The 25,565-nt window shown below is 43.8% G+C and overlaps 1 protein-coding gene across 5 annotated transcripts in view; it reads right to left on the bottom strand.

The window, feature by feature from the left end:
* Positions 1 to 352: 352 nt before the first annotated feature.
* Adarb1 (adenosine deaminase RNA specific B1) overlaps positions 353 to 25,565 on the bottom strand; it is a 123,300-nt gene continuing 98,087 nt past the window's right edge. For 4 of the 5 annotated variants that reach the window (XM_075979869.1, XM_075979867.1, XM_075979868.1 and 1 more), the window contains 4 exons: positions 25,207 to 25,375; positions 15,443 to 15,624; positions 5,319 to 5,497; positions 353 to 4,435 (listed from right to left, as the gene is read on the bottom strand). In XM_075979869.1, the coding sequence (XP_075835984.1) occupies positions 4,256 to 4,435; positions 5,319 to 5,497; positions 15,443 to 15,624; positions 25,207 to 25,375 (710 nt within the window). In that variant the 3' untranslated portion in view covers positions 353 to 4,255. The remainder of the gene's footprint in view (positions 4,436 to 5,318; positions 5,498 to 15,442; positions 15,625 to 25,206; positions 25,376 to 25,565) is intronic. The other variant, XM_075979871.1, reaches the window with a different exon arrangement.

Raw genomic sequence — 25,565 nt, 5'->3', positions numbered from 1 at the left:
ACACAATACATACACATTCCCTCAAGACTACGCTTTTTACAGTCTTATAGCCAACTCTCCCTGAATCATGAACATTCTTCCTTTCCACAGCATCCTGTATACTGGAGCAGAGCCAAAATGTCCCCAGGAAGACAGAGCAGCCAGGAGCAAGGATCTGAGGGAGTCTCAAAGTGGATACATGCACTGAGCACTTGGTGCAATGTACAGGAAATAACATGACCAGACACACTTGAGACCCACAGCTCTCAGGCGGCAGCTATCCATATCTTTCAAATTATGATCAAGAGGTTTTGACTCTAGACCCACCAATGGAGGCAAGAACAAAAGTAAAAAGGACAATCTCCACAAGAAGTCATAGTGAAATGTCTTAGTCTTTATTGAGAACATCTCAGTCCTTTGTCTACATGTGACAACATCTCATGCTCAGTTCCGGCTGGGCTCGGTGTGAGAGGAAGCTCATGCAGGCTGTAACATGTGGTATATACATAAATATACATACAGAGAACACTGAGGATTGTATCTTAGCAACATGTTTCTTGGCTGAATTACATTCATGTAAAGTGTCCAGATTCTAAAATCAAATTAAAAGTATATAACTCAAAGCCTGGAAAAGCAAACAGCTTTCAGGGGCTTATCCCATTAACATTCCACAAACTGTGCTTTTAACCTACTGTGTTCCATTCAGAAGAATGGCCCATCAGTTCCTTATGTACCATCAGCTCCTGCTGTGGCTACAATTAAGTGCTTCTGAGGCTGGGCACTTGTCATACAAACAGCAAACACAAAGTACAGGCACTACCACAGAGACGTGAAAATTTCCCCAGGAACGGAAGGAAAAGTGCACTGAGGGGCCAGTCACGATTGATCAGACCTGTGTGACTAATCTGCTCATTCCCTAATGTCACATGAACTCAGCAGCCCCAGTGTGGAGCAGTTCACAGCTGCAGACGCGGTGTCACCACCTCCTCAGCCTTGGGGAGACTGTCACAGGCTAGATATGCCAAGAGACAAGGACGCAAACAAGCTGTACACACTGAACACGCACACTCTGCCCTTCCCACAATATGAAGGGATCTTCGGAGAGGTTCCCTAATTTTGAGAACTTACAGATGAGAATTTCAGCTCATTTTCTTTCTCTTTCTGGATCAAAGTTACTACTGGACAGAGCTGACATTTCCGGAGTAAAATATTTTGGAAGTGACAAGTTGCTCCTGCACCGTGTGTATTTACTCTCAGCATGGGGTAATACGCAGCTTACCCGACATTCCTGACCCTCTGCTGGCTGCCCACCCTTGGTGCACCCGTCTGAAACTAAAGGGGAGACATGAGTTTAAAAAACAAGTAACTACAGCCTGGGTAAGATGAGCTGGGGATAAAATAAATAGAGAGCAATGCCTTATGAGATGATGACTTGCACACTTAAACTTATTTTTAATTATTAAAAAAACCCTTCAATATAGGAAGAATGGTCAAAGACTCAGATTCAAAGCTGTAGTTCTTTGGTGTCCCTCGTTGGGAGAGGTGCTCCCTCCTGATATGATTAATGGGTCAGGGTTAATGGTATGGACACCACAGCCACCCTGCCTAGATCTAAGTGGAGAGCCCTGGCCCTACGCAAACATGCTAGCCTACCTGAGACTCCCTCGTGATAATGACCTCCTAGTGCGTAGCTACAGCCCTGTCGAAGCTGAGCCTGAACAGTCCTGAGGGATACTGCTTTGTGGAATTAATACTTCAGGTTTAGCAAAGTACGCAGAACAGAGAACCTCCTGACCTTTACCTGCTGAAGTATCCAAAAAAATTGCATCATGTTCTTGGTGTGTCAAGCTTTCTGCTGAGTGTGTGATGTCTAGGTCCTGAACATGGACTATCATCATGGTGTCACCCACGGTGACCTTCAGGAAGGGGCTCAAAGAGCTAAGTATCTTAAATTAGCATTTCTGTTTCCTTTCTCTCTGTCACAGACGGGCTGTTTGAGCTGCCCTAACATAAGAGCAGGGGTAGGCGATGCATGCCCCATGCTGCCTTCTCACCACAGGGTGCCCTCCAGGCTGCCTTCCTCCCTCCTTCCAGGGCCTAGGTCAGCTCTATGCAGGACAGGCCCCTGTGGTTTCAGGTGTTCTGTGTGCTATAACATCCGCTTCCTGGTTGGGCACCCTTGTTACGTGACATGGAAAGCCAGATGAAATGTAAGGTTTTTAGTGTATATGGGATATACTTTTGCTGCGCTTTAAAACCTAAATGTACTTAAAAAACAAACAGAAAAACCCAATTAAGTCCCTCTCCCCACCTCCACTAGAAAAAATACAATTTAAAACAAGAGTAAGAGCACACCAACATGGTGTTTTTCTTTCTGGAAAGTGCAGGAGCCTGTGGGGAAGGTGCTGATACTCTGACAATATGAGACCCTTTCCCTAAGGAACCCCAGTGCATTTTACCCAAACAAGGCCCTGCCATGGCACATAGGGCTCTGTGATCCTGACTGGGAGAGCTCACCCTCGTCAGGAGGGCAGGTGGTGAGTTGGAGATGTCTGTGATATCACATGTCACTAGAGAGTTCTGGTAGGACATTCATGCCATGAGGATCAAGTCCCACAGGATGAGAACCATGTGAGATACCCACAAGGACACAGACAGGGCTCCTGACATGGGGACATAAGCAGGTCCCGTGTAAGCAACAACACACATTCTCTTGAGGTCTGCTGGGAAACTGGTGGAACCGACAGTGGCTATGCTTTTGTTCTGGTTTTTCTCAGTGTGTCAAGGACACGAACACCTGGGTGGACAGCGCAGAGCCATACAGCTGTCAGTGCTCTGGATGCAGCTGCAGTGGATGTGTGCTGTGGGATGAGTCTGCATCTTCTCTGCTCATGCCCTGAGGATCTTCAGAGCAACCTGCCGGACCAGGCTGGCACATTGAGCTGACAGCCACAGCCCTTCCTCTCTCTACTCCTCCCTAATCCTGAGTGGAAGCAACAAGGCACCTGGGGCAAGTCTGAGCACAGGAGGTCCAGGCGGTCCACTCCAGGGCCCTGGGGGCCACCCTGTGCCTAAAGGGTGCTGAGAAGCATTTTGGGGCTTAGCCACAAGATGCCAATAGCACCCAGGCCTGCCTGTCGAGACACCAATGTCTGGTCTGCAGCGTTCCGGCCTCACACTGTCTCACCAGCTTCAACCTGAATGTTTTATAAACACGTGTCTGATAAAGCTAGAAGGAATAACACTACTATGCCCTACCTGGCATGCTCCAAGAATGGTACCTGCTTAAAGAACTCTTTCCATCCTGTGAAGCTTTCTGAGTAGTCAGTCAGTGGTTCCGACCCACCAGATCCCAAGGAAGGAGCAGACGGCAGGCTGTGTGCTCTGTGTGCATAGCAGCCCTACTGAGTGCTTCTAGGTCCCCAAACCTACATGGTTTAAACCCCCAATGAAGACCCGCCAATACAGGCTATGGACATATTCGATCATCACTTATTTAGAAGCAAATCGAGTTCTCCATCATTTGAGCCTAACCAGGGGCATGGTAGTTTCTAGAGGCAGCCAATCCTAGGTCATGACTCTGCAGGACACAGCATCCCTGCTGCAGGGCCAGTATGTGCCAGGGTCACACCATATCATGCTGGGTCACCCCAAGAGAGCTGTTAAAACCTACTGTGAGGACCTACCTGTGAAGGACCTACGGAGAGGAGCGGCCACGCATAGATGTGTGCATGGTGGTTCTCTCCCTACCTCTATACTCTCGTGCTCTTCCACATAGAAACGCTTTTTTTTTTGCAATTAAAATAATGTGGCATAAAAGTGACCTGACATAATTACTTCTTATTTTATAAATCTCATTCCTAGCTCTGAATAAATTATTTATTCAAGAATCTCACACAAAGTAATTTCTATTTTCCTATACTTAGGAAGCCCTACTCAGTAGAACTCAATGTCTAATGTAAACTGAGATATAAAGCGGTCACTGGGTAGCTCAGGAGGGGAAATGTGTGGTAAGGGGTGGTGATGGGCCCCTATGCCCCCCCCATGCACCTCCACTGTGCACCTGATTCCCATTCACATGTGAGGTGCCCGGCACCCGACGTCTCCATGCTGCCCTGTGGGGTGAGAGCTGCTGGAGACGGTGCTTGATGTCCAGTGGTTCCCCCAGACTCCCCATGCCCTCCCTAAAGTGCACACCTGTCCCGGTTCGGATGCAAGGCTCTGGGGGATGACTCGGCACTGCAGCCTCGCACTCTGTGCTTGACACCCGCCTGGCTCAGGGAGTGAGAGAGAACTGGTCCTGCTCTGTGGGCTTCTCCACCCAGGCGCCCAGCCCCGCCTTGATGAAGGCAGTGAACAGACGTGCCTTGGCAGCCTGGTACTCCTTCGCTGCCAGCTTGGACTCGTGGTATGTAGTGGGCTTAGTGATCTTGGTGCGCAGCAGGTGGGGGGGAACCTGTAGAAGGATACATGCACATGTAAAGCAACCACTGGAACAGCAACAGAAGAGAGAGAAACCTAGGGTAATGTCAAAAAAATGATGCTCAGGACTGTGTTGGTTCGTGAAAAAGCAAACAGAAGAAGGTGCTATCCTAGAACAGAAGAGTACCCTCAAGAGGCCAGCCTAGCGCTCAGTTCCATCTCTAAGCAGTGGCTTGCAGGTCAGACAGATGGCCGCAGAACCTGTGCTTCTGGAAAATCCCAGGGCACAAGTTCCACCTGTCTCCTGTAACTATTAAAAAGAACACCTAGGTGATGCAGGCCTTGCCACATGGCAGAGACAGGAGGTGTCCCGCAGAGCCCTTGGGTTACCATGATAGCATTTGTCTTTCCCCATGGATAGGAGAGCCTCTCTGAACCCTATACCATTGCTCTAAGCTGGCCTCATTGTAAGAAAACACCACCTCCCTGACTTAAACAAGAACAAATGTTATCCTGCCTTATTAGCTTAAGTTTTACTTGGGGAAAAGGGCTCTGAAGCTAAATTAAGTTTCTGACCCTTGATGAAGGGAAAAGAAGCCAGCATGGCAGTGCTCAGTGATTTCCCTTCCTTTCCGTGATTCCCAGTACAGGGGCGCCAGCAGTCTCCTCCCTCAGTGCCAGGACAGCAGCTAAGACTCTGTAGAAGTAAGGGAGGAATCTGCCTTTGAGGCAGCTCTCAGGCTTGTGGAACCAGGGCCATACTTTTAAGCTAACCACAATCTGAAGAAATAGTTTTCAAATGATCTTGTTAGGAAGTTGCAATGACGACATGATGATGAAAACCAGGAGGGATGGAAGGAATGGAGACGGACACGCTGGGGGAGGTAGGCCGACACCCAGTGAGGGCGCCTCAGTACCTTGCCGTGTACACGCATCCAGCGACAGTACAACGCGTGCTTACACAGGCGGGATGGGCGGCCTAACTCGTCCTTCCCTGTTGTGGCATTGATGATCTCTATGGCAGAGTCGCCCACTGTCCAGTTGACACTGAAGTTGGGTGCCTTCCCAGGCTGCCGTGCCTCTGCATTGCTGATGCCTGGAAGAGAGCAGACACACAGAAGTGACATGAAACCCTTGTTTCCTACCAGGAAGAAGCGGGTGGCCAGCACAGCACACAGTTCAAAGCTCAGGATGTATATCACACCAGGACAAAGCACATGACTGCCACAAGGAGGAGGCTAAGCCTCCCAGTGTGCAGCTGTTTCTTGGTGGCCCAAGAAAAACAGGGCTAAGAAGTCAGAACTGATACATAACTATATACTCGTCTGTGAAGGACAGGACTACAGTCTGACAGATTCCTGAATCCACAGGATTTCCTACCAAGTTTTAGCTCTCCCTGGGGACCAAGAGAGCTAGAAACCTAGCAAAGGACAGCTGGGCAAGCTGCCTCAAGTTCTACAAAGTGGCATCAGCGGGACTGCTCAAAGACAGCCTATAGCCTTGCCACTAAAATGCCATGTACCAGGCCACTCAGTCTCACAGCACGGCACTCCAGGTATGTGTGGAAACCTAGTACTTAGCAAGTAAGCACAGGTGCATTCTCGTACGTAAGTTATTTCACTGCAACTAACCACAGGCTTGCTTTGAAAAGTGAAAGGTTTTACAAAGATATCTAGCCGGGTGGTGGTGGCACATGCTTTTATTCCCGGCACTTGGGAGACAGAGGCAGGAGGCTCTCTGTGAGTACATGGCTAGCCTGGTCTACAGAGTGAGTTCCAGGGCTACATGGAGAAAAACTGTCTTGGAAAAAAAAAACAAAAGAAAGAAAGGAAAGAGAAGTATCTGGCTAAGGAAACTGAACACACACATTTAAGTTTTATGCTGTGCCTTAAGATATAGGACATGTGGATGCTGTGGCCCTCTTACAGCCAGAGTTCCTAGGAGAGACTAGCACAGGGACAGAAGTTCTGCAGAGAGTATCCCTGAGCAGGAAGACTCACCACAGCATGCTTGTTATTCAAAACTAAAGGCTTCTGAGAGGAACGAAGGGAAAGGTACCTGGCAAGTACATACAAGACAGAGACAAAGCCCTGGACCAAACTTCTAAAAAGGAATCAGTGTCTGAGAAAAAAAGTATTTATGATGGACTTTATCACAGAATTCAGAGTGCAGAAAAAAGTCCCAGTGAACCACTGGGCATGATGAGAGAAGCTATTCAGAATAACACACACACACACACACGTGGGGGAGGAGATAGATAACATGAAAGAACCAAACCTATGTCTAACTAGAATTCCTGAAAGAGGTGGGACACAGAAAAAAATATGTGAAGAAACAAGAATAAAATCTTTCCACATTCTACAGAACCAACAAACTACAGAACTAAGACATTCAGCAACCCCCAAGCATAAGGAGTATGAAGAAACGACATCAAAGCGTATCACAGTAAACTGCTCAACATCAGCAGAGAGTAAGAAGTCTTAAGCACAGTCGGGGAAGACAGAGGAGCCAAGATGGGCTGGGCGATGCAGATAAGAAGACAGGGCAATGGCCTTTGAGTTCTAAAGAAGCACAAAGCCCCTACCATCCCAGAAAGATACACGAGCTCAGCAAAATCTATTTTTAAAGATGAAAGCAAAATACACTTTCAGACATACTGACGCTGAATAGTTAATTCATCTTCAGGAGACTCTTAAAAGGAAGGTAAGAAAGTCCTTCAGTCAAAGGGGAAGATGATAGCCAAGTAGGAATCCAGACCCACACAAAGGAAAACAGGGAGAAGGAAGGGGGGAGGGGAGAGACTCCTTTATCATTTAAATACCTTTAAAAGATAATAGAATTTTGAAGTGAAAGTAATAACGTGGAATTTTTAGCACACAAAAAATTAAAATGTGATAATACCACAAAGGCTGGGGGAAGAGAAATGGGAGCATCTCTTGTAAGAGTCAGGGGGATGCCAGTGTGTGAAGTGGGGTAGTATCACTTGAAGGCAGACTGTGGTACATTAAGGATATATATTATAAACCCTTTAAAATTATTAAATCTACAAAAAAATTAACAGCTAAAAACGTAGAAGGGAGCTAAAATATAATCAAACACAATTAATACCATGGTGAGAAAAAAATGGAAAGGGGCAACAAAGAACATTTGGATCAAATAGAAAATAAGGAACAAAACTGACAAAGTTAATAATTATCATAATAAAAATAAACGGTTTAAACACCCCAGTGAAAAGGAAGGGATTATCATGTTTAAAATAAAAAGATATTTAAAAGATATATATGCTATCACTAATTAGAGGAAGGCTGAGGTCACAAAGCAGATTGCAGAACAAAGGACATTTCCAGAGATAAAGATCATCTTACAATGATAAAGGAGATTGATTGATAAAGAAGTCAAAAATCCTAAACTTCTATGCATTTATCACAGAGCTGAAAAAAATACATGAAGTACACACTTAAATTAGGAGAAAGAGACAACCTACAATTCTAGTAAATGGAGAGTCAACACCTCTCATAAACTGGCAGGTCAAGTAGATCAGTTAGGACAAGAAAGATGACAAAGTCACTCAGCTTGGTCGAGTTGACCTTTATAGATCATTCTCCCTAAAAACAACCAATATGTACTTTTTTTCTGGTTCTCACAGATAGATTTTAAAAATATATTTATGCAGGGTGGTGGTGTAGCACCCTTTAATCCCAGCACTCAGGAAGCAGAGGCAATCTGATCTCTGAGTTTGAGGCCAGCCAGGTCTACAGAGCAAAGTTCCAGGAAAGCCAGGGCTACACACAGAAACCCTGTCTGAAAAAAAAACAAACCAGTATGTATATATTTATTTTGTATACACATGTACAGAACAGAACAGACAGGTGGCGGCCAGAGGATAGCCTGTGGCAAATGGATCCTTTCCTTCTACCATGTGTACCCAGGGGATCCTACCCAGGTTATTGAGCTAGACAGGAATAGTCTATAACCACTGAGCAACCTCACCAGCCAAATACAGAACATTACTGCAACGGAAAGGAAGTCTTAATAAATTTAAAAGGGCCTAGATTATAAAATGAAAGTCCATTTGAAACTGTAACACAGACATTTTTGCAAACCCCTCTAATGTTCTGATAATAATAAACAGCACACTTGCAAATAACCTATAGACAAGGAGTTCTGAAATAAGTGAAAACACAACATGATATTTATAAATGCGATAAGAGCAGTAAAAGACAATGATCTCTGATAGCATCTTGAAGAACTAGAGAAAGAGGAAGTAACACACTGTGTGCACAAAAAGATGAAAATAATGAAGAAACAGAAGTAATTAAAATACAAAACAGGAAATAATAGGAGAAAATCAATGAAAGCAGAGATTATTTTTTTAGAGATGATCTAAAGAATTGCTACTAGTCAGCTAGTAAGGCTGACTGGAAAAAGACAGCACAAACCACTGTCTCGGTTTCTACTGCTGTGATGGAACACCATGACTACAGCAGTTTGGGAAGTCAAGAGTTTATCTGGCTTATACTTCCACATCATTGTTCATTATGGAAGGAAGTCAGGAGGAACTCAAGCAGGGCAGGAACCTGGAGGCAGGAGCTGATGCAGAGGTCATGGAGGGGTGCTGCTTACTGACTTACTCCCCTGGCTTACTCAGTCTGCTTTCTTATAGAACCCAGGACCACCTGCCCAGGGATGGCTCACCCACAATGGGTTGGCCCTTTCCCATTAATCACTAATTAAGAAAATGCCCTACAGGCTTGCCTACAGCCTATTTTATGGAGGTATTTTCTTAAGTGAAGCTTCCTCCTCCCCGAGGACTCAGGACTCGAAACTAGTAGTCGGTACAATCACCAACGTGATGGGACACAATGCCACTAGAGAGGCCACAGAGATTAGAGTGGTAAGAACAGCAGGGAAGCATCTACACGCACATTTCACAACCAGATGAAATGCACAAATTTCTTAAAGATTCAAACCACCAGGCTTACTCAAAGACAACAAGTGAAAAACAGACACTTAATTTGTAATTTCCTGTGACTGGAGAAATGGCTCAGTTCAGTGTGGTTGGGACTACTGGCTACTCTTCAAAAATATCTATGGCAGCTCATAACTGTCTGTAACTTTAGTCCAGGGCATCCAACACCCTTACACAGACCAATGCACATAAAATAAAAATAAATAAATCATTAATTTGTAGTTTCCTTATGAAGAAACCTCCATAAAAAGGCTATGAATTCAACCAAACATTTAAGGAAACAGTAATATGAACCCTAAACAAATGTGAAAAGAATTTGGAGAGAACTGCACCTCAACTCATTTAATGACTGAGAAAGATATTGAAAGAAAACTATGGCTGGGTGGTGGTGGTACACACCTTTAATCCTAGCACTAGGGAGTCAGAGGCAGATGGATCTCTGTGAGTTGATGCCAGCCTGGTCTACAGAGCAAGTTCTATGACAGTCAGAGCTGTTACAGAGAAATCCTGTCTCAGAATAAAGAAGAGAAGAACTACTGCAGTCTTGCAGCTCAATGTGGTAATGTACCCCAATGTTGTAATGTAATCCCAGCACTCAGGAGGCTGAGGCAGGAGGAGCAAGAGTTCAAGGTCAGGCTGAGCTTAACATAGTAAGACATAGTAAGAAAGTAAGGGTGTAAGATAGAAAAGCAAAGGAGTGTTGACCTTACCGCTGTCTAGAACTTTTCAAAACATGGAGTTTGGTCACATACATGGCTACCCACAAAAAAGGCAATGTTAGACATCACAAGAATGGGCGCTGCTCAGAAGGAAAGTACCACAGATGTTACCAGGTACAACCAGTTCAGTGTTACCAGCAGCTGTCAGCACTGATGCATGTAAACAAGGCATGAGCAGGGTTCTTGCCGAGGAGTATGTCTGCCGAGCCTGCCCAGCATTTTAGCAGCTAAGACAGCCCCTTACACGTGTGAAGGGGCATGCTCAAGGCTGCAGCCATGACAGACAACTCAGCATCTTGGGCTACTTCCTGAGTCCTATCACTTCCTCTGAGAACAATACCCTTCTCAGTTTCTCACGGGGATCCTTGCTTCTGATTCACCTTAGGATCTGCAACCGCTTCCTCCTGGCTTTGCTGTTGAGCTATCCAACTGCTGAATGGAAAATACCAAGACAGTTCCTTTTCTGAAGGGAGGAGGAACAAATGTCCACTTAGCTGCGATTTGTGGGAATCTCTGACCATAATGAAACTGGATGTTTCTATACAAATGGCTGTTTGGATTGTGTCATCTTCCTTTTCAACCGCATAACTTTAGTGTGACATAACCAGAATGAAGGCCCATTGCTGAGTAAATTCTAGGCATTAGCTCTGCAACATTCTACATTGACACTAAGTAGCCAATTAACTAAGTAAAACTCTAAAAGTGCAAACACCCCCTTATATTCTAAGCTAAGTAAATTGCCATCTTTAACAAAAGCAGAGCAAATAAGGCAAAAAGAAAATAGCTAGCCCAAGGTTCCAATCTAACTACATGCTTTATCTGAGCAGAAGGCTTGAAATGGTCACATGAGTACATTTCAAGTCTCCAGGGCTGACACATCGTGAAGACGGACACCCATGAGCAACTTACCTCTCTGGGGCTGCAAAGTGAGAACTAGGGTAATGAGTTGATCATAGGCCACCGTGCAGAAACCAATAAAAACAGGAATGACTTGGCTGGTAATGAGAGTCCCCAGTTGTTGTAAATTAAGTGTGCTAAATAAGAACTTTTAACACAAAATTGCAGAGAAACTGTGAATTGGCCTAATAACGGATTCAACAAAAGAATCAGGAGAGCTGGCACTGACTTTTTCTTATTATCAAATCAAAGGAAAATTCTAATAGGTCCCTTACATGATAGGATAATAAGAAATAAATTCTACATATAATTATCAATACAGATACTTATGATTTCTATCAGTTCATGTTTTAGAAATTATTATTAGTCCTTATTAGTAGATTAAGGGAAATGCACTTGTGTTTGGTTTGAAAGAAAATGGCTCCCAAAGGGAGTGGCACTATTAGGAAATGTGGCTTTGTTGAAGTGGGTGTAATCTTGTTGGAGAAAGTGTGTCAGGTGGAGGTGGGCTTTGAGGCCTCCTGTATGTCTCAAACCACTTCCTGCTGCCTATAAGTCAATATGTAGGACACTTGGCTCTTTCTACCTGCATACCAACATGTGGTACCATGATGATAATGACTAAACCTCCAAAACTGTAATCCACTCAATTAAATATTTTTCCTTTATAAGAATTGCCATGGTCATAGTGTCTTTTCACAGCAATAGAAACCCTAACTAAGACAGCCCTAGTCTTTATTCTGCAAATAAGAAATTGAACACCCAATCCCTTCCCTCTGGGGGAACTGAAGCAAAGGACTTTACATGGAAGACAAGTGCTCTATAACTGAGCTACCTCTTTAGCCCCAAGGCATGAGTTTTAAGAGTGATGCTATGTAGATGGTACCTGCCCATGATGGCTCAGAGAGCCACCAGACATTGGAGGGAGGGAGCCTCTGAAGCTGTGTCCACTGACAATCGATTACTTAAGCTGGAAGTCATGTAGCTGTGGACTGTTACTCTTACTTTCTTTACAGAACGTGGCTTGGTTGCTGCTTGTGAACCCCCTAGGATGAGCAGCCACTGCTCTCCTGCAAGGAGGAGTACAGCTTCCCCAAGGCCTGGCAGTACTACTGTCTCCCCAGAGCTCCCTCACACACAGGCTACACTCCTAGAACTTGCCCATGACCCCTTGTTTGTTCATTCTTGTGACTTATTGCCCTTAAAACCAGCATTAAGGGAGCCCAGTCCACTCCCATACCATCACAGCAGTCTGTCTGTCACCCAGGCCCTAGAGCACTCATGTAGGCACAATTATTGCCACTGGACTTCCCTTTTGTATCTCAATGAGCCTCGGATAATGGTCTTGGTTAGCAGAAGTCAACTAACCTATTGGACGAGAGCTGACACCCAAATGCCCTGAAATATGCAAGTGCTGGATATGCAGCTAACCAGGAGCTGCTGAGAAGGCTAGAGAGGCTTCTGTCTCCATCACTATGAAGTGAGGCCAGGGAGATGGCTTAGGATGTGCTTGTCCCACAAACAGGATAAGGACCTGAGTTCAGATTCTTAGCATTTGTATAAAAACGTAAGTGTGGCTGCACATGCCTGCAATACAAACCATTACTCGTAGTATGTGTGGCTTCATGTCAAAGCCAATACATTAGCAAATTCTCAATGATATACTTTCAAGGAGAAATAAAAATTCTTATTTCAAATGTGGCAGCATTAAAAATGAGCAAAACAAAAAGAAGAAGAAGAAGAAGAAGAAGAAGAAGAAGAAGAAGAAGAAGAAGAAGAAGAAGAAGAAGAAGAAGAAGAAGAAAAAGAAGAAGCAGCAGCAGCAGCTTGGTGCAGGCTTTTAACCTTGATTTGTGCGTTTTTAGGCCACCTTGTCTTGGTGAGTTTAATCATCTTGTGTTGTGTGTGTGTGTGTGTGTTGATTTCTGTTGCTCCCTAAAGACATGACAATTCACACGGTACAATGGCCTTCATTCTCACAGAGAAAACTGGAGGAGGCAAGGTCTCCAAACACAACACCAACTATAACAAATAAATGTACTTTATACCACATCTATTCAGCTCGGAAGGGCTGACAGAAATCAGCTGATGTCCCAAATCTCCCTTTGTTTAAGTCACTTGTTAGATGTGAGATAACATCCTAGAGAATTGAGAAGGCTCTGCCATAATAGGTATTTCAAGAGTGTAACCTCACAAATTAAAGATGATATCAAGTTCTCTGCTTTTGTTTCTGGTGCCACCCACTATGGTATCTATTTCCAACTTTAACTCTTCAGGGATCTGACTTTGCTATGAACCGTGGGAACAGGAGTATTTATCTGCCCTCTATCAGTCCCTGGATCACCTGACTTCAGGCACCCTAATCTGAAGGTGTCCTTACAAAGCAGCAGCAGCAGCAGCAATACACTGCTATTTCAAAAGCAAAACATCTCCAAAAGCTTGCACCTTGCAAGGACTCTGGTGCTGTCCAGTGGCTCAGCCATGAGTCACGCTCCACTTCCCAAGACTGGACAGTACCCCTGTACTTCTCATCCAGAAGGACCAGAAAAGGTACCTGGTCCATCCCAATCACTGGACAAAAGAAGAAACTGAGGCACACAGGTTATCAACAAGGCAGAGTCAATAGAGGGTTATGACCTAGACTCTCTATGCCATCTGCAGTCGGCCTTGCTCAGCTGAATTGCAGGTGTGGTCTTTGAGAAGGTAGGTAGGCCAAGGGCAGGGATGGCAAAAATGAAAGTTTCTGAGAGGCCTTGGGGTGTATAGGTGAATACAGAGAGGAGAAGGTGAATAACATTTTCTTTTACATAGTTTGTACTCTCAAAAAAAGGGAATACATTAGTAACTTTATATTCTGTCTAATAGCTATTTGCCACATATATATGTATATACATCCACCTGAATTTCCTATACATAAAACACATCTGATTTTTATGAGTGAGGTCCATCTATCTACTCAGCTCTATTAGGGCATCTGTGTGGGCTGTCTCTCACATTCACACTCCATGAATGAATGTAAGATGGTGACAACGAGAGCTGAGCACTCACCCTGCTTTGAATCTGGCTGGACTGTGTTTTCTTATACTTGTACAGAAGCTTGTACTTAGTATGCTGAGGCCAAGGGGATGAGGTCATTGGGCATACACCCTCATGAGGGACTAACGTTCTCACAGGAAGGACCTGGCCAGTTCCTGGAGAGCAAGGTTTATAAACAGGGATCTTGGTCCTTACCTTGCTTTCTTGTCATGGGTTTGTTTCTTTGTTCTCTGTCCCTCTCTCAAATTTGTGGGTCTCTCTCTCTCTCTCTCTCTCTCTCTCTCTCTCTCTCTCTCTCTCTCTCTTCTCTCTCGATGTCTTTCTATGCCATACGAGCTAGACACTGAACAAATGAGGCCCCCTGATCTTGGACTTCCAGTCTTCGAAACTGTCAGTTAAATGAGCATCTCTATAAACTAGCTATGGTCTAACACTTGCTACAGCAACAGCTAAGAAGGTAATCTTCCTCCAAATGTATCACTGAAAATTTCCTGACTCATGACAAATTCATGCAATAACAATACTCAAAACAATATTTCAAGTTCAACTTAACCATCAGGTTTTATGAGTAAAAAAAAATTAAGGAAAAATAGCTAGGGAGCTGCAATATTTGATTTCAGATAACTTTCATTCCCTGATTACTTCATATACTCTAACAGACATGCTATCAAATAAAAGTCCACACTGCTTTCTTGCAGTTAAAGACATGCTAGTAGCCAGGCACTGAGGCATAGAACACATGCACCCCAAAAGAAGCATTTTTTTTTTTTAGTTTAGGATATGGTTTTAGTTTTGAGCTTATAGAAGTAAGTAAAATGTTATTTTTTAAAAGAGTAAAAATACCTTAACTGTGTCCTTTTAAATAAGGGTGGCTTAGAAGTTAGGACCTTTGAATTCAAAAGCTCCTGTTCACTCTACTGTTAGCCACTGACACTCTAAAAAAGAAAAGAAACCAGTAATAAAGGTGTAAAGGGCAGGAGAAGGCACCAGTGAAAGACAGGCACATGTGGTCAGCATAGCTGCCACACCTACCACAGTTCAGAGAAAGCAGGTGGGCTGGGTGAGGATGGATGGTTGCCAAGGCCCAGCCTGGTTGGTCTCGGGAAGACTGCCTAAGTCTTTGTCACTGGGGCAGGAATGAATACAAAGTACACGAGAAAGCACAGAGGTGTCAGGCTCCTGCAACTTCTCTAGTGAATACTGAGGTTCGCAACTGTGGAAAGGCATTTATCTTGTAGAAAGATTGCCTTAAAAGGCCCTGGAGACCAGGTCAAGAGGCAAGAGACAAGGTCTTGTTCCCCTTTTAATGGCTTTGCTGCTGCCTGGCAGCCATATGCTGGCTCCAGGTGGGGGTGATGTGTAGGACCTAGCTACTGTGAGCTCAGGGCACTGAGGTGGGAGGTGACGCAAGGGTACTTGCCGCTGAGCAGGGGTTTGTTGAGGGTGTAGAGTGGCGGCAGGTCCTCTATGTTGGAGATCCGCTGGTACATAGCCCTGGAGAGGTGGTCTCCATGGTACAGGCTGCCCAAGATGATGCTGGAGAAGTAGATGGGCTCTACGAAAATGCTGAGCAGGGACCCCTGGATGCCCACCACGTTCCAGCTGCAGGGAGAAAAAAAAGCACATCTCAGTAGATACAGGTATGGCATCACATACAGACAAAGCTTGGAGGTACACGGGATAATGCTGGAGGGATTGTAAAAGGTGAAGACCATGGCAGGAAAACTGCTGACTTAGCAGCTCAATTAAAAATTATCTTACACAGTGAAATAACTTTGGACCGTAGTCTTAGAGTTTCTTCTGTTGCTGTGATAAAATGCTACAACTAAAAGCAACTTGTGGAGGAAAGGGTTTATTTCATCGTACAACTCTCAGTCAATCACATTCCATTACTGAGGTAATTCAGGACAGGAACTCAAGGCAGGACCTGGAGGCAGGAGCTGAAGCATTAGTCATGGAGAAATGCTGCTTACTGGCTTGCTTCTAATAGCTTGCTCAGTCTGCCTTTTTGTTTTGTTTTGTTTTTTGAGACACGGTTTCTCTATCTAACAGCCCTGGCTCTCCTAGAACTTGCTTTGTAGACCTAGCTGTCCTGGAACTCATAGAGATTGCCTACCTGTGCTTCCTGAGTGTTGGGATTAAAGACGTGCAACACCACGCTCTGCTCAGCCTGCTTTTTAACACTATCTAAGGTCACCTGCCCAGAAGTGACACCACCCCCTTTGAACTGGAACCTTCTACATCAATCATTAATCAAAACAACTCTCTATGACTTGCCTACAGGTCAATCTTACGGTGGTATTTTCTCAAATAAGATTCCCTCTTTCCAGCTATGTGTAGGTTTGTATCAAGTTGATAAAAACTAACTAGCATAGCTATTATGTTTTCCCATGACAACACACTTTCTGAAGGTTATTTCTTAAAAGATATTAAGAAGTCAAATGTTTCTTGTGAAAAACCTGAGAGAAATTTCTCAAGGGCAAACATATATAATTTTCCTTCTTCTAATAAAATGGTTGCTCAATTAGGGAACAGGTGTTCTGATCCAGGGCTGCAGTTCCATGTGGAGCTCCCCAGAGCCAGCTCCTCAGAGGATGGTGCCCTGGGCAGGAGTGGAGGTGTGGCAACTATGGTGTATGTCCTGGAAACAGAGATGGTGACAATGAGCTGGCAGTAACCACCCCACCCATTGACATATGCGGCAGCTACACTCGGACACACCACCGGCTTACTATGTGTCTGCTCTCTTCATCCCACAGACAAGAAAAGCTGAGAACCTGGAGACCACTGCATACCGAGCAACTTGCAAGTGTGTCATGGGTGGGTAGCACTAAGCAGATGGGAGAGGACAAGAGAAGACACAGACGAGGTGCTGAACAATACAGCAGCAGAAGGCAAACAAGACTCATGAACTGAGGTACAACCAACGTGAGGCAAAGTACAGGCTTCTCTGAGAAAAGGAGTAAAAGAGGCTACCCACATAAGAGGAGGTACCAACTCAAGGCTCCTGGAGCTGATCCTGAAGCTGAGTCCCAAAGAGGGGGGATGCAGAAGGAGATAAGGGGCAGGCCAGGCCATAGAGTAGGGTTGATCTGAGTGGCCAGGAGCCACTAAGGGAAAGAATGAGACTTGAGGCGTGGAAGTAACTTAGTCCCATTGACACAGGTGTCTAGAGAGAGACTGCCTAGCACTGCATTTAGAAAGTAAGTCATCAGTACAGGGAAGGGACTCACGGAAAGAGGGTCCCTGAGGCACATGTGTCAGAAGAACGAGTCCAAGTAAGTGGCAGTGAGACTGGGAAATGGGCCAGATGCTACAAACCTCAGCAGATGTAGGAAGAGGACAACTCCTTACTGCAGGAGGGCTAAGGTTATGTGTTGATCCACACCAACATCCACACCATCTGCTGGAGCATGGGGCGGCGGCAGTCCTGTGAATCCTGGGCTGCAGGATCTCCACAACACAAGGTGATGGGATGTCCAGGAAGAGTCCCAGTGAGAGCCCAGCATCAATGGTGTAGCAGAGACCAGGGGCCTTGAGCTAGACCAACAATTCTTTTTAATAAACGCTTGCATGTAAAAACATATGGATAAAAGGGTTTACTGTGTGACTCACTGTATCACACTATAACTTCCATAACAAGATTTTCCCTTTCTTCCTTTCTCTCTCTCTTTTTTCCCTTAAATTTTATCTTGGGGTAGGGAGGAAGATGGGTGGGATCATGAGGCATGATGTGAAAGATACAAAGAATAAATAAAAAGTGAATTAAAAATAAAAAGAATAGATCTAGGCTCTGACTTCTAGCTAACACCATAGCTAGACCAGGGTCAAATGATGCCACTCTTTCCTGACTTGCCTTTGTGCCCTCTCCTGAAGGAAACAAGAGGTCTGCTTCTCTCTCCCTGCAGCAGCTGGCACAGTCCTAGGAAGACAATGACTGATCTAGTCCACTCCCTTCCAGGAACCCCCTAACAGGTCCCCAGAAATTAGCACTTGTCCAACAGGCCAGTTCTCTCTTACCAGCTCCCCTGGAGCCCCCGAGGCTCCTGGCTTCCCTGCTGCAGTGTAGAGGACTGGGCACATGTGTACCACCCACTGACCTCCCTCACCAGCACTTCATGTAACATATACTTCTAGTCTCTGTGACCTCTCTCCGCCCCCACAAAGAAGGTCAACATGCTGAATGGACAACCTGTAATTCCTCTAAGAAGGAAATTAAAACAGTCTTCCCATCCTTAGAGAACATCTGAAATGAATCAGCTCTGGAAGCCCAAGGGCTCCTTTCTGATGCAGATGAGAAGCCTGCTGATTTAGATGACTTAAGCAGAACTCAGTTCCCTGGGCAGTGATGCTGTGATCTTGCAGAAGCCAGCATCTGTTAGGACTCATTAGTTCTGAGCACACTTCCTAGGAGATCCCAGGAGCTTCTAGAGCTCCAAAGCACTGGGTAGAAAACAGCTCTTAGCCAGCTCTACTCAAAGACAAGCTCCTGTCAATCAGCCTTACAGAGAATAGCCATGCCCACTTTCCTGGACGACAGACCACCATGCAAGGACATCACAGATACAGCAAAATTCGATGAAGCAAAGTCAAGTAACCGTCACACGCACTGCAACCATACACCTAGAGACCTGCCCAGTTTCCATGCCCACCTAGGGCAGGGCACTAGATGAGAAACTTTCCTGCTCAGGCCCCAGAAATGAAACCCATTTGTCACCAGAAAATGGTGGGTACCCCTGCCTCCTGGCCTAAGGCCTGTTCTTTTGGGTTCAGGACTGGTCTGAGGCTTTTTTGTTTTTGTTTTCTTCAGGTTATTCTTTGAAGATGGTCTAAACAGTGCTGTCACCTGATCTCTCCCCCTGAATCTACTGTAGAGCCTGACCTGGCCCTGAGCATACCAAACTGTGGCCAGAAGATAGACAACAAGAGTTCTACATTGACCCAACCATGATTCCATAGCCCTTGCTCAGACAAGCAGCCTATTTAGAACAGCAGTTTGCTCAGTGGGCCCCCTTCTCTGCTTCCATGTCACAATTAGCCTTCAGAGAAAGCCACCTCTGTCCTTTGAAACAACCCTGTCCACAGTGTGGCTCTTCCAGGAGCTTCTGATGCTTCTGTAGAAGGCCCTTTCCCTGTGCATAAAGCAGCCCTTGCTTACCTACCACCTGTTTTGAGCAAAGGAATGAGCCAAAAAAGCCTTTTCTCTGTACTTGGATCTGTCTTTTCTTGCATACTCAAGCAGCAGAGGCCACAGATGTAGCAGTCCCAGGAAGATTCGCAGGCTTCTTCAGAGTCTTGCAACCCTTCTGGGGCTGCCCTTACTGCTGGATTTTCTTAGAGACTCAAAGATGTTGGAGATGCCAAAGCCAAGGAAAGCTGTCAAGAAAAGCTGCTAACAGGGAGTGGAAAGAGCCCAAGAGAAAGAAGTGTATTGTAGCCAACAAAGCTGAAAGGAGTTGGAGATCTGAAGAGTGTTTTTATATCAGAAATGGAGATGCAGAATTTGGAATTTGCCCAGCTGGTTTTCAGCCTTGATTTGGTCCAGTATTTCCTCACTATGCTACCTTCCCTACATTTTGGAATAGTAATGTATATCCTGTGCCATTGTATGTTGGAAATATGTGATCTGCTTATTGATTTTGATTTTACAGGGGATTACAATCAAGAGATTGTATGATCTCAGAAGAAACTTTGAACTTTAGACTTTAAAATAAGTTTGAGACTATTATAGACTATGGGAAGTTTGGAAGTTGGACTGAATGCATTTTTTTTTTTTTTTTGCAATATATGGCTACAAGGCTTTGGGGGCCAGGAACTGGAATGTGGTGGTTTGGGGAAAAGAAAAACAAAAGGGAGTGGTACTATTAGAAGGTATGGCCTTGTAGAGTAAGTGTGTCACTGTGTGGGTAGACACTGAGGTCTCAAGCTACACACAGTGTGGCACTCAGTTCACTTCCTGTTGCCTGTGGATCAAGATGTAGGATTTTCAGCTCCTTTTTCAGAACCATGTCTGCCTGCATGCTGCTATTTCCCACCATGATGATAATGGACTAAACCTCTGAAAATGTCAGTCACCCCAATTAAACATTTTTCTTAAAAGAGTTGTCATGGCCATGGTGTCTTTTCATAATAGAATCCCTAACTAAGACAGGCAGAGACGGGGTAGAACTAGAGTTTAAAAGCTATTGAAAACAGACAAGCACCAGGTTAGGATCCAATTCTATTGGCAGACACCAAAGGACCAAGAATTCAGAAAAAACAGAACTAATTAGGAAGAACTTTCTTGTACAAAGCCAAAATACAGAGGCTGGAAGCGGTGTTTCTTTTTCTAAATACTCAAGCCCAACAAAGCAAATAAATAAAAGGTAACAAAAATAAAAAGAGAAGCATGGACCAAAGACTAACAATAAATTTCTAGAACACAATCTTAAAGAAATACAGACCTATGAATGCCCTGGCAAATAATTTAAAGTAACTGATATATGAATGTCTTCTGAGCTAAAAGAGAACACAGGCACTCAACACTATGAAAAGATTGCATGAACAAAATAAGATTATCAACACAGAGGGAACTACATCAATACATGAGACATTCTGAACATGAAGAAAGCAACTGAACTGAAAAACTTGGCTGTGGGATCAATGGGAGAAAGAGCCAGTAAACTTAAAGACAGGCCATCAAAATCATCAGTAGAGAAGAAAAAAATACAAAGAATATAAATGAAGAAAGGCTGTGGGACTTATGAATACCAGTGAGCAGAACAACATGCAAGTCCTGGGAATTCCAAGAGAGAAAGAGAAAGGCAATGAGAGTTTATTTGAAGAAATACTGCTTGAAACAAGAAAAAGACCACACAGATTCAAAGGCAAAGAACTGAAATGAGCATAAATACAAGGAAAATGACAGTGAGTATATATATTATACTTAAGAATATCTATATCTATATCTATACATATTTCTTGAGACAATCTTAAGAAACAGTGGGGAAAAGTCAGTGCTCATATAAAGGGAGCTTATCAGTTTTTCAATAAAAAACGTTATGAACTAGAAAGGAGTGGGAAGACGTATCTTCAAGTGTCCTTCATAAATGAAGGTGAATCATGACTTTCTCGGGGATTACCAGTGGGCAGAGTTCATCATTTCTAGACCTTAGAAGAAACAGAAGCACAGACAGGAATCCTTCAAACTGAAACATCACAACAATAGACAGCAATAGAAAGCTGGATAAAAATGTTAGACTCTCCTGCAGAGGTAATCACATGCGCAAATATAGTAAGTTAGTGGCTGAAGAGATAGCTCAGTAGTTAAGAGCACTTGCTCAGAGGACCAGGGCTCCTAGCACTCACATCAGGTGGCCCAAAACCTCCTGCAACTCCAGCTCCAAGAGATCCAATGCCCTTTCTCCAGCTTCTGCCCTCACGTTTATGGCATTCACTCATATAGACACACACACACACATACTCAAAAATAAATCTTTAAAAGTTAACTATTACAGTTTTTTTTTTTTATTTTAAAGACAGAGTCTCATTGTGCGGTTCAACTGGCTTGAACACAGGATTTTCCTGCTCCAGCCTTCTGAGTGCTGAGATTGGATATGAACTACCATACTTGGCTTGTAATTTTGATGAACTGAATTTAAATAAATTATGACTACAGATCTATGTAAGTGGGCATAAAACATACAAAGACAATCTGTGTGTGATATTGACAAGTGTGGAGGTAGAAAGAAGAGTTTTCATATATATTTGAAATTATATCATTATCAGTTTAAAATAGAATGCTATAATTTTAGGATATTTTATGCTATCAGGGATAGAGAGATGACTCAGCATTTAAGAGGAGCTTCTTCCTGAAAACCTGAGCATCCAGACATCAGCGGACTCATGATTGCCCGTACCTCCAGCTCCAGTGGTATTCAATACCTGACTGTCACACATACCTGCACAGCCCCCCACCATACACATGGAAATAATTTCTTTTATTCGAGCAGATGAGGGAGGGTGACTTGATCGGGGGAGGGGGAGGGAAATGGGAGGCGGTTGTGGGGAGGAGGCAGAAATCCTTAATAAATAAATAAATTAAAAAAAATAAATAAATAAAAATAAAATTAAAAAAATCTAAAAAAATGAATCATAGTCACAAAGGAAGTTCTTTAGAAAATATACAAGAAGAAATGACTCCTATGAGGACATTTTAAAAGAAAGGCGGTAAGAGAGTAAATCAGGGAGAAATAAAACTACATGCCACACAGAAATAATAAGGTAAGCCTTCCCTGCCAAGGTTAGTGGGCTAATCTCCCAGCCGAAGGACAAGATTGACAAAGGGATTAATCACATAATAGGGCGGATTACATATTAGGAAATTGACCAGCCCTGAGGACACATATGCTGAAAGTGAAGAGATGACACAAGGTATTTCATGTAAAAGATGGCCAAATGAGTAGAGATCATCAAACAAGAGCAAGATGGAAACAACAGATGTAGAACACTGTAGACCCTTGGATCTATCAGAAACATAGAACACTCCACTGTAAGAACTGCAGGCTACACATGCTTCCCAAGTACATCTGGAATATTCTCCAAGGCAGACCATGCATCAGTTTCAAAACAAATCTTATAAAATTCAAGAAAATTATATCATACAAGTAACTTTCCACTCACAATAGAGTAAAACTATAAATGTAAAATATGAAAATTTAAAAATTAAATATACAGAAACCAAATGTCATAGTCTGCAGTTATCAATAAACCAAAGTTACAAAGGGACTTAATGCATGAAAATAAAAATGAAACATACAAAAGCAATGGGATACAGCAAATTCCTATGACATCTCCAGGAAGCCTGGAAAGCGAAAACAATGTAGGGGAAAAAAAGAATAAGGTTGAAGGGTCCTGTTTTCTGATTTAAAAATGGTATAAAAGTGATAGTAAACAAAACACCGTGATACTGGCAGACAAACATATAGTACAACAGAACAAAAGAGACAGTCCACATGTACTTAGTCATGATCTCCAGAAGGCGACAAGGCCACTCAATGGCAAGGATCCAAAGAAGATCCTGAATTACCTCAAAGGTTTAAGGGTGACAGGAATAACAATCATGAAAGGATCTCTCCAAATCAAGAAGAAAAGAACAGGACTGGAGAGACGGCTCAGCAGTGGACCTAGGTTTAGGTTCCAGCACTCACACGATGGCTCACAACCACCTGTAACTCTAACATCCTCTTTCAGCCTATGTAGGCACAAAGCATGCACTTGGTTCACATACATACATGCAGACACACATGCATACAAATAAAATAAAATAATCTTTAAAAGAAGAATTAGAAAAGGCTTCAAATGAAAGCAACTTAAAAACAAGTGGGTAAAGAATATAAATATGCAATTCAAGGATGATAAAAATGAGTTAGTGGTTTACAGCTACTGAAGAAATGCTCCATGTCCCCACTAGTAAGAGGAGGGATGCAAACTAAGCCCCAAGACGTCTGCTTACGAAATGTGGGGGAAGCAAATACGTGTCTACACGGTGTCAGTTGATGTGTCAGCAACCCGACACCCTTGTGATGTTTAGAATCCTAGTCTAAACTCCCAGAGGCTCTAGCACAGGTTTTGTTGTGAGCTTCCAGGAGTTAGGGGTGCAGGGAGAAGGTAGCCAAAGTAAATCCCAGTGTCCATCATGAGGGGAGTATCTCATGACTATGTCAGAAAACTTGTAAAATTCAGAAATAATGATTTACATAAAGAAAGTCATATAGTTGAATAAAATGAGAAACAAAATGGGACCTGAGAGTATTACCCCATCTCAATAGTTAACAACACATAAACACAGACTTAAATGCTGACACACGCAGCACTGAGTAGGTCTCAAAGGACAGATACCTGTGTATAGACACACAGACACACAGACATACACACACGCACACACAGGGTTGGGGGGAGCACCTGAAGGGCAGACTGGAAAGACACATAAAGAGCAAACACGCTACAGAAGGCATAGGTAGCATACCACTAAAGCCTTGCAGAGTTTAGAGCATATGGTTTTGGAGTTTTCAGTTAGGTATGCTCAATCGGTAGAGTCTACAGAAATATTTCAAAACCCAAAACCTTCAAAATCTCAAACACTCCTGGTCCTCTGGATTGTTTCTTTCTTTTCTTTCCTTCCTTTGGCTAAGTATTACTCAGCCTGCGTCAGTGCTCGGGGAGAATGGTCCAAGGCATATGTATGATTAATCCAGTTCTGAGTCTTACAGCTCCCCTATGACATCCACTTTAGAGAAAATCAATACAAAGGGCTCAAAGCAGGTGAAAAGACGGGTGGTTCATAAGTTATGACTAGGTTTTATGCCACACTGCGAGATGTGCCTCTCTAAGCCTCCCAAGGACACATTGTTGGGTGTATGACCCATCTGAAGCAAAGGGGAGAAAAAGACACACATGCACTATGACCAGGTCCAAACCTTCTGGGTGGCCAGTCCAGAACTGCTTACCCTGGTGTCACAGGGGCGTGTTCTGTAGAGAGAGGTTTAATTTTATATGCATCTGTACTTTTGAATGGCTCCCTTTCCATCACCTGACCAAAGAGATCATTCACTGAAACACAAAAACAGAATAGCCACTGGAACTTGTACTGGCATCTGAAGAAACGATTTCTAAAATCTGACCTGGATCTAAGCTTGCAAGAGAAGCTGTTCCCCAGGCACGTGGCAGGTTAACGGGAGCAGCTTGTTCATGGAGCACTAGCCTTGGCCTAGGATGGCTCGCATTGTTCTAACTGGTAAAGATCAATTGCCATAATGTTAACTGATGGGCACAGCAACCATGGACACCGTGTTCCCTGCTGGCAAGGAAATGCTTGAGTGTTTTCCTCTGGGAGCAAATTGTGTCAAATTTCATAGCCTGTAGAATGTCCAACATAACCAGCTTAACCCTGACACTTATGTCAAAGAAGGCTTAGTAAAAGAGAAGATGAATGTTCTGAAACAAGTGGTGTGGGGAAACTGGGGTGCCCTGCGCCATGGTCTCCCTTGTCCCCTCCAGGCAGTCCTAGAAAAGCACCTGTATAGAACCTTGGTCTTTAGAGAACTCTTGGAGCACCTGAGCAGGGAACCGGGTTAAAATCCAAATGATTTTGAAATTAGGAAGGGCTAATAAGAATCACACGTGCATGGTGAGGGGCAGGCTTACCGTGCTATCTTGTCACTGCAGGACATGGTGAGCAGCCGTTCCCCCTGCAGCACCCCATCCCAGGTCTGGATGCTAGCGTTTGATCGCACAGGGATTGTCCCTTCACCAGATTCTATTTTTGTCCGTAGCTGTCCCCTTGCTTTGCGATTCGGATGTCTATCAGCTGGTTCTAAATGGAAGAGAGGGTTCAAAACCCACAAGTAATAAAACAGCTAACTTACTAAAAAGCACATCTAATGTACTAAAATTTAAAGTATAATTTATGGATATTTATGCAAACATTTATTCAAGCCATACAAAATATACATTCCAGTAAATATGTAAATTGAACTGAAAAGACACAATACAGACTAAATTAT

The sequence above is a fragment of the Microtus pennsylvanicus genome, chromosome 7, assembly GCF_037038515.1.
Source record: "Microtus pennsylvanicus isolate mMicPen1 chromosome 7, mMicPen1.hap1, whole genome shotgun sequence".
NCBI classification, from domain to species: domain Eukaryota; kingdom Metazoa; phylum Chordata; class Mammalia; order Rodentia; family Cricetidae; genus Microtus; species Microtus pennsylvanicus.
The sequence above is the reverse complement of the archived record's forward strand: the minus strand, read 5'-3'. Positions and strand labels throughout refer to the sequence as shown.